At 37.6% G+C, this 10,144-nt stretch overlaps 1 protein-coding gene across 1 annotated transcript; it reads left to right on the top strand.

Annotated features, from left to right (window-relative positions):
• The first annotated feature begins 123 nt into the window (after positions 1-123).
• kics2 (KICSTOR subunit 2) lies at positions 124-9,004 on the top strand. The gene is made up of 3 exons (XM_084408458.1): positions 124-610; positions 2,304-2,592; positions 7,752-9,004. Exons 1-3 carry the CDS (start codon positions 370-372, stop codon positions 8,569-8,571), a joined length of 1,350 nt encoding a protein of 449 aa, XP_084264584.1. The 5' UTR covers positions 124-369; the 3' UTR covers positions 8,572-9,004.
• The last annotated feature ends 1,140 nt before the right edge of the window (positions 9,005-10,144 follow it).

Genomic DNA, 10,144 nt, shown 5'->3' with positions numbered 1-10,144 from the left:
TATAAAAATATGTTCAAATATATTATATTTAAATAAAATGGCATTTTAAATAGCTGATTTTTCTGCATTTTGCTTTTGTATGATTCGCGTTTCATATACGGACGTATTTGTCTCCTTTGGCTTGCCGTAGTGTTGTCGTTGAAAAGTGTCATGGTGGCGTTTAGCACTAAGAATGTGCATTTTACCTGCAGAAAACGATCCGAGCCATTCAAACTCGTTGGTGTGGTTTGTTATGGTCTTTTCTAGCGACCGCGACTGTCGGACACAACATAACGCGCGCGTCGAACAGTTTTAGCGCTCATTAAATAACGCTGTCGCGTGAATGTGCAGCAGCTGCGAGCGCAAGTGCGCTGATTTGTGCCTGTCATCATGTGTGACACGCAGCGCGATGAGGAACTGCGGCCGGTTCCTAAAGAGAGAGCCGTGCTCGAGAGCTTCTTCACACAGCTCGGGATGTTCTGGTTTGACAGGGCGAAGGATTATGTGGAGAAGGAGAAGGACGCCAGTAAGAGTGCAGGAGCCATCTGGGGGTCTCTTCTGGCCGCTCTCGCACACCTGGCAGCCGCAGAGAAAGCCTACCACAACATGACCTTCCTCGGCCAGAAACTAGGTATGAGAGAAGCACTTCTGATACTGTATCCTTACTCCTTACATGCAAAATACTCTGGTGTTACCCGGGGGTGGGGGAGGGCCTCTTGGAAGCCCATTTCCACCACATGAGAAGTAAAAACAAAACATGTTTTGGTATTTTTATCATGACGTAAAGTGTCTAAATTATGAGACAAATGTTATGATAAAAAGTCTAAATTATGAGATAAAAAGTGTCATTATAACAAATGAAATTATTAGATAAAAAAGTAATAATTTAGATATTCAAAATTGAAATTAAAAAGTAAAAAATAAATAAAAAAAAACATGCTTTGGTATTGTAATTATGACATAAAGTGTCTAATTTATGAGACAGAAGTTATGATAAGTCAAAATTATGAGATAAAAAGTAATATTATAATAAATGAAATTATTAGATGAAAAAGTCATTTAGATATTCAAACTTGACATTAAAAAGTTGAAAAAACAAAAACATGCTTTGGTATTTTAAAAAGTCCTAATTATCATAAAAAGTCTACATTATGAAATAATCGAAATTGAAACAGTCAAAATTATGACAGTCCTAATTAGTATTATTACCTAGTTATTACTATAAAAGTCAAAATTACGAGACAAAAGTTATGGTAAAAAGTCAAAATTATGAGAAGTATGAAATACGAAGTAACATTATATGACAACTGGAATTACAAGATAAGAAAATTAATAATTTAGATAAAATTTTAATTGACAAAGTTTAAATAAGACAGACACCAAGTCAGAATTGAGATTAATAAGACCTAGTTGCCTAATTATTATTATAAAAAGTTTAAATAATGCGACAAAAGTTATGATAAAAAGTCAAAATTATGAGATAAAAAGTGACATAACAAATGAAATTATTAGATAAAAAAGTAATAATTTAGGTAATCAAAATTGACATTAAAAAAATTCAACGAGATTAAATCGAAATATCCAAATTATGAGATAAAAAGTCCTAATCACCTAATAATTATTATTATAAAAAGTCTACATTATGAAATAATCGAAATTGAAACAATTTGAAGATATGAGATAAAATGTCAATTATGACATAAGTCAAAATTATGACAAGTCAATTGACAAAGTGTCAAAATTATGACAGTCGTAATTATAACAAAAAGTTATAATTCTGATTTTTTTTTTTTTTTTACTTTTTCATGATAGATAATTATAATTTTATGTCATAATTTTGATTTACCAAATCATTTTTGTGGTGAAATCTGCTTCCATTTATCAGATTTTAACACTACACACGTTTATTATGCTAATCATTCAGTAACATCAATGTAAGGTCATGTTTTCGGGCCTGTTCCAGTATAACACCGTGCTTTTTGACATGCCATAGTAAAACTCTTTTTAGACATAGTATTATCCTAGCACATGTAACCATGGTAATGTCATGGTTTTGAATATGCCAAACATGTGGTATTACCCTGGTAACATGTTTAAAAAATAAAAATAAAATTAAAACTGGACTGTGCATGTATCAGGCTACTCTAATATTTTTTTGGACATGCCATAAAACAAAATGTAACCCATGGTGTATCATTTAAATACAGCAGATGGCGCCATGTGGCCATACATAATACATCACCATCTGTTTGGTCTGTTATCTGCTCGAAACTCTCCAGCATATTGTTTAAACGCCATCATTTTAATGTATGTGTGTCACGCAGGTGGTCAGTCATTCTTCAGCCGTAAGGATTCCATCAGAACCATCTATACGTCTCTGCAGAACGAGCTGAAGAAGGTGGTCTCCATGGGCCGCCACACATCCGGAGGCTCGTCTCCCAACCTGGAGGACCTCCTGTCTCATCTGTCCGAGCAGCTGTGTCACTTCACGCAGGCCAGGGTGGAGATCGCAGACTTCTACGAGAAGATGCACTCTCTGGGTAGCCAGAAGACTGTGAACTCTGAGGAGCTCGTGAGCACGCTGGAGACCATTTTGCAGAAGTACAGTTCCAGGTGAGAAACGGAGAGTAGTGTATGGTGTTGTAGATTCTTCGTCTTTTAGTTTCATTATTCTGAGAAACTATTATTAAATCAATGTTTATTTCATATATTACTGAAATGATTTGAGAAACATTTACTTTTAGATTGAGGATCGTTGTGTGTGTGCGCGCGCGCATGGGACTCTGTGTTGTAGTGTGTTATCTATACCCCCAGGGGGAGTCTTGGCTTCCCTTGCTCACATTCACCTTTTATTTATTTATTAGCAAAACAAAATGGTTTTACACTACATAGATCCTATGTAGCCCCGCCCCTTTTCAGCTCTGCGCTCGTTGTGTTCTGTCTTCCTGTTCGTGTTTCCACACATGAAGGTCAGATCTTACGGATTTATGAAAAACTCTTCCCTGTCTAGTCTACTGATGTTTGATACGACATCCGTTTCAAACATTGCAATGCTCATGATAAGTTTTGTCAACTCTACAACAAACAAATTGAATTCACTTCACCAGCTAATTACTCTTCGACAGCGATGCCATAGAAATAGACAGATCTACCGCACAAACAGAAGATCAAACACAATATTCTAAAGATGGCTGTGCGCTTGTTTCTCTGGTCTATACATGTGTAATAGAAAAAAAAAACTATTAAAGCCCATTTCCACCTCAGAGTAAAATAAATTAAGGTAATTTAAAATAAACTTTCAAAGAAAACGGATGAAATCATTAAAACAATGCCAAAAATGTGCTAGATGTAATGGTGCATTTAAAATATTTTTGATAAAAGCATCTACCAAATAAATGAATAAAAATATTCAGAATTAATATATAATTAAGTTATTAAGGAGGTGTTAAGGAGGTGGTGTGGCGCAATGGATAAGACACATGCCTTTGGTGTGAGAGACCCGGGTTCGAATCCACTGTGAGACACCAATGTGTCCCTGAGCAAGACACTTAACCCCTAGTTGCTCCAGAGGCGTGCGACCTCTGACATATATAGCAATTGTAAGTCGCTTTGGATAAAAGCGTCAGCTAAATGAATAAATGTAAATGTAAATGTAAGTTTTGGAATATGATGACATCCAAAGAATGTGTGTCCTCATAAACCATATATGCAAGAACACACACACACAATGTTCTTGTATATATGGTTTATGTTCCTGTGTCCTCGTAAACCCCAACGGCTTAAAAAACATACTAAATGTTTATTTTATTTTTTAAATTCAAAAATGCAGAAAGTTTTCTGTAATGGTTCGGTTTAGTGTTTAGGGTTTGACTTTCTACAGTATAAAAAACCATAGATCTCTATATATATCATTTTTTCACCCATGATTTCTTTTAAAGTGGAAAAACTACTTAAACGCACCTTTAAATGCCCATATTGTTTTATCAGAAATGATGTTTGATAAAGCAGTCCGTGAGCCCAGCTCCTGGTTAATGACATCTGATGCCGAGCGCGCTCCCACTGACTGCTCAAGGTGAACTCTGCACTTCACGAGAAGGATGCCAAGCATTGAGTCATCGCTGGAGTAGAAGAGACAAGATCTCCCAAATGTTATCTGATCAATTAATCAGTCAGCCGACGGCTCGGCGGAGATTCAGCTCTTGCCTGCAGCGTGACGCTTAAGAGGGTCGCCGAGGCTGACCTTGACAAATCCGCTTTCAACTGCTGGCCTTCAAAGAAAAAGCATTAAATGCGAATTCATGTTTGCAAAAGTGATCATTTTCAAACAGGTTTCCTCAAACACTCCCGATCTTCCATTGAGTGGCCAAACCGATCGGATAGACCCGCCCCAAACTCGCACCATTGGTTGCCGTGTTGGGCCGGTTAGGGTTTTTTTCCTTGCACCAGGGTTTACAAATGGCTCGTCTCTGGATTAAACTGAAATAGAAAGTATTCTTCTGTGAGCTTTATTTTTAATTTTCTTTCTCTCCCTCTGTCATTTCCTCATGCTCTCTTTCTGGCTGCCTGCTAAGACATGTAATTAATGATCAGTCAGGGGTGAAGAATTTCACGCTGCTGCTGAATGCAGGAGATGTAATGAGCTCTATGCCACCCTGCAGTATTCATGACTTTCTCCAGAGCTAATGAGCAAAGAGAACAAGCTGGCACAGCGTCGATAGCTCAAACAGGACACACAGATTGCAGGATTACAGAGATGCTGACAATCGTCCACCATCTTGCATCGTCTCATGTTTACATCATCGAGTTCCATTACACATAGAGCTGTACAATATTGGAAAATCTGACAATGCGATATTCAGTGTTTCTGATATATTTTGCGGTATGAAAAAATACAGAATTCTCAAGATTACTTAATTCGCTATTTCTGAAATAATCATTCTTGAATGAGTTGATTTTGTGGAAGAGTGCATTTGAATTTTAAATTATTGTAAAAAATTATTGTTTTTTTAGTGCAAACCATCCTTTTATGGTTGACCAATTTGGGAAATACTTGAAAAATGTGGGCGTCCACAAGTGTTTTCATAAGCCACATTCGCAGTTTTTGACCCATTCAATTAGTGGTCGACAGATATATCGCCAAGGCCGATATATCGGCCGATATTTGGCATTTTTGAAATATCGGCATCGGCCGATACGTTTTTCTGATTGGCCGATGTGTTGGAAGCGGGACTTTTATTTTGACGGGCGGCGCTGAGAACACCAGCGCCAGAAGAGAACGGCAACGGCAGCTCCTCAGATCACACAGCGCTCACTCACATTCTCCGTCTTCATTAATTTACGATCTCTGTCAGTCATATCTAATACTTTGTTAGACAGAACTGGTAAACAAAGAAAGTAAATGGTATTGCTAAGTAAGTAAAGTAAAGCGTTTGCTTTTATATTATTTGTAACATTTAAGGCAAACAATCAGGCTAAAATACTTTCTCATTTAGCGTCAACATTCAGCAAACGCGCATCTTCGTCATTTAAACAAATCTCTGAATATCTAATAAACATTTAATTTCACAAACCTTGCAGATTCAATCGAATCCAGCTGTGATATCTTGTGAAGTGTGCATTACTGTCTGCGAGTGACGGTCGGTCCGTGCGAAGTGAGTGAATGTGAACAGAAGATCAGCTTCACAGGAGACGCGAGCGAAAAACTTTAAATCCTTCATTTTAAAATATGCTGATATATAACCAGTTGCCAACTGTGTCATATTCATATCTGTGATATATCCAGTTGCCAACTGTGTCATATTCATATCATTTTCACTGTGCTGTTTGTAATATTAGCGTTACCTTGTTGTCTTTATTTGAAAAAATATGATTACCAGCACGAAATTACCAGATTACTGAGTGCCCTGTTACAGTGTTTACTTTATTTTTATTCATATATTTGTAAACAATTACTTTGTGAAAAATACTGTAATAGGATTGCAGATTCAAGAAGTTGCCATCTAAAGTCTAAAAGCATGTTTATTTTAAAGATTTGTTTTCTAATTGTTTCTAATTTATTAAATATTGATTAAAATAAATATAGATAAAAATATCGGCTTTATATCGGCCATCGGCCACCCTGCTCTCTAAGATATCGGCATCGGCCATCAAAAAACCAATATCGGTCGACCACTACATTCAATGTCTATAAAATTATTTTTGTTGTTATTTATTATTAATTAAAATATTAAAAATAAGAAATAAATTACAATAAAACAACTGTACTGTAAAAAAGTATTTAATAAATAAAAAATAGCATTTTGAGTAAATTTTTATAGCACACTAAAATTTAAATATATTTTTTAATTTCTTCATTTCTTTTTGCCAGCAAATATATGCGCTGCCAGTTTCAGAGTGAAGCGGGGCACTGCTTATGATTGTTTCAAAGTGCACTGAAAAAAATTGGTGCAGTTTACTTTGAAACGATTTTCACAAAGTAACAAGTAACATTGAATTAAACAACATTTTTAAGGAGAAAGACTGAAATAAGGTGCGATCCGACTTGTAGAACTTACTTGTAAGCTCTGACTTGCACGTGACCACTGCAGATTCATTTTGCAGTTGATAAGTATTGCTATATAGACCTAATGTGCCAGAGAAACAAGCGCACAGCCATCTTTAGAACTTTGTGTTTAAACTTCTGTTTTTGCGGTAGATCTGTATATTTCTACTTCGAATATTGTGCAAAAGTTCATTTATTTCAGTAATTCAACTTAAAAGGTGAAACTAATATATTATATTGAAAATTACATGCAAAGTGAGATATTTCAAGCCTTTATTTGTTATCATTTTGATGATTATGGCTTACAGCTTATGAACATTTTCAAAATTTCTGAGATTTTGAATTTGGGGTTTTCATAAGCTGTAAGCCATAATCATCAAAATTATAACAAATAAAGGCTTGAAATATCTCACTTTGCATGTAATGAGTCTATATAATATATTAGTTTCACCTTTTAAGTTGAATTACTGAAGTTTCACCTGTATGGCATCGCTGTTGAAGAGTAACTGGCAGGTGAAGTGGATTTATTTACTGTAGAGTCAAGGAAAGTTATCATGTGCATTGTAATGTTTGAAGCGGATGTCATATCAAACGTCAGTAGACCAGGAAGAGTTTAAAACGATTTGTTCATTCATAAATCCGTTAGATCTTACCTCCATACTGTGGAAATACAAACCGGAAAGACCGACCATGAGCGAAGACCATGAGCAAAGCGCTGAAAAGGGGCGGGGCTACATAAAGCCTATAGAAATGCATAATTCCGTGTCTGAGGATGTGAACAGCTCACGGGTAGAATGTCACGGGTTGTCATCTCGTAATTATGGTTATTACGACATGGCATGAACCCATTTTTTTCTTGTAAAACACTTGTATTCACAAATTATTATTACGGTGTATAAATGAACACAGTGCCACGCTTCTCTCTGAAACTGGCAACGAATTAGTTAGCCTTTGCAATTTGCACGATTATTCACCCAAAAATTAACATTTTGTCATTACTTACTCTCAAGTTGTTTCAAACCTGTCTGAGTTTCTTTCTTCTGTTGAACACAAGATATTTTAAAGAATGTTGGTAACCTGTTGACGGTAGCCATTGATCAAGTCAGTGGGTGCCGTCAACTGACCAGTTACCAACATGTTTCCAGTGGTATTGATTTTACTTCAAAGCACAGCCTTATAATTCACGGGAGGTTTTATCTGTAATCCCTGACGGCCATTTAATTTCTTTCAGATTCCACCATCCAATCCTGAGCCGTCTGGAGAACAGCTTCCAGGTGGAGGTGGACGTGTTGACTCAGCTCCTGCGATGCCAGGCGCAGATCTCCGAGTGGCATTTCCTTCCGTCTCTGCTGAACCTGCACGGCGCCCATTCCAAACTGCAGGCATGGGGGCAGGTGTTCGAACGCCAACGAGAGACCAGGAAACACCTCTTCGGAGGCCAATCCCAGAAGGCCGTGCAGCCGCCGCACCTCTATCTGTGGCTGCAGCGCCTTCAAGCGACACTCCTAGCCAAGTTTAGTTTCTACTTCCATGAGGCTCTTAGCCGGCAGACGTCACAGTCCGAAATGAAAACCCTGACGGCTCGCACCTCCCTCGATTACTTCGGCAAGATCTCTGGCTTTATTCGCAAGCACGACGCTTCGAACGTCTCCTTGGTCTTCGACAACCGTGGCTCCGAGAGCTTCCAGGGGCACGGATACCACCATCCGCACTCGTACCGTGAAGCCCCGAAAGGCGTGGACCAGTTTCCGGCCGTCGTGTCGCTTCCCGGCGGAGAAAGGCCGGTCACACACTGGCCCAACGTCATCATGATCATGAGCGACCGCGCCACGGAGCTCAACGCTCTGGATAAGGTGGTCCACTTTTACGACGATAAAGTCCAGAGCACTTACTTCCTCACGCGACCCGAGCCGCACTTCACCGTGGTGGTGATCTTCGACGGGAGGAAGTCAGAGAGGGACTCGCACATCGTGGCGTTCCTGCAGGAGCTGACGGGATCGCTGAGGAACTCCAAACCCTTCACTACACTCAAACCAGGCTCCAAGGGATGAACCTCATCATGTACTATTTTCAACCCAAACATAGTTTATTTTAAAAGGGTGTTTCAGGTCAATATCAGTTGCCGGTGCTCTTTTATTCACTCTGCTGCTGAAACCGTTTTATCCGTTTCCTTTTGAACAATTATTAAAGAGGTCCAAACGCGTCATGATTCAAACACTTTCAGACCAAAGACGAATATCACAGCTGTGAACATTTGTCTTTTTTTTTTTATGTGCTCGCAAATGAGTGTTCCGGCTTAGCAATTGGACTTGCTTTACTGAATATGAAAAGGGACCTATTACAAAGAATTTTGATTTCCCTTTTAATGTTAATTTGCTATGTGTAACATATTTTAATAGCTAAGCCTTTGGTTTTAATGTTTTGACTCTTTTCTCCTCCTGTACATTTTCACTTCTGCAATAAAGTTTAGAATTGTGTATCATACTAACTGTACTGTCTTAAATTTAGTTGTGAATCTTGACTGACACTTTTGCCCTTTTTATTTTTATTTTTTATAACCATTACTGGTTGCTTTTTAATAGGTCATCGTCCTACTGGAAAATTCATTATTTTCCTGTTATGGTTCACTGCAAACCCAATGAAACACATAGCTCACAGCTATACATATGAGAGTTGACGTCTGTGCTCAAGGACAACAGAAAGGATGAACCACCTTGCATTTGAAAAATGAAGATTAATATAAATCAAAACATTAAAGATTGATAGCCGTATACCCATAACACAAGATGGAGAAAACAGATCCCATCCACAAATCGGAAACCACAGTGGTGTCCAAAAGTCTGAGACTGGACCAGAAAATCTGGACTCAAAATCAAATTGAAAATTAACTAAGAAATGTTATTTGATTAGTGTTTTGTTGCTGAAATATTTCATATTCATTTAAATAAGTAAATGTGTGACCTTAATCATGTGACTGTAGGCAGATTGTTCCACTGAAGCTCAAGATGCTCAGATAAGAACATCAGGTTTTACACAAAATTGTGGAGTTCGTGCAGCTAAAGCAAACGAGAGATAAACCAAATACTTAAACATAATGATATTCACATTAAATAGTAGTAGTGTTAAATTATAATAATGTAAAACAAAACATTTTCACTAGTGATCTCAGACTTTTGGATCCCGTTATATTATCATTTTACCTCCACTTCAGCATCAGCCAAGTCAAGGTGCATGATGGGAAATGATTCCTTGCTAAAAGGCAGAGACTGGGTCCACCGCTTGTGCACTTCTGCGTGAGCCATAAAAGGATCCTCGAATCTTCCTACATTTTTAACAGCAAGACTGAAATAAAAGCATAGGTTATTATTAGTGCACATGGATTCTTGCAGATGGATTCTAACATTCCAAGGAAAACTGAGGGACATTAAAAGTATAGTACACTCAAAAATCTTTTACATTTAAAAAAAGCATTTCGAAATTCCACTTTAGATGTTCTACTAACTAGAAGTAACTTTGTAACTACATGTCAACCAATCATTGATTAGAGTAGTAGACTGTCTGCTTAATATCTGCTAACACTTTATTTTGATGCTATCCAATAGGCATTTTACTGATTACAGGCAG

The sequence above is a fragment of the Rutilus rutilus genome (assembly GCF_951802725.1).
Source record: "Rutilus rutilus genome assembly, chromosome: 4".
Taxonomy (NCBI): domain Eukaryota; kingdom Metazoa; phylum Chordata; class Actinopteri; order Cypriniformes; family Leuciscidae; genus Rutilus; species Rutilus rutilus.
This window is presented reverse-complemented; position numbering and strand designations above follow the sequence as displayed.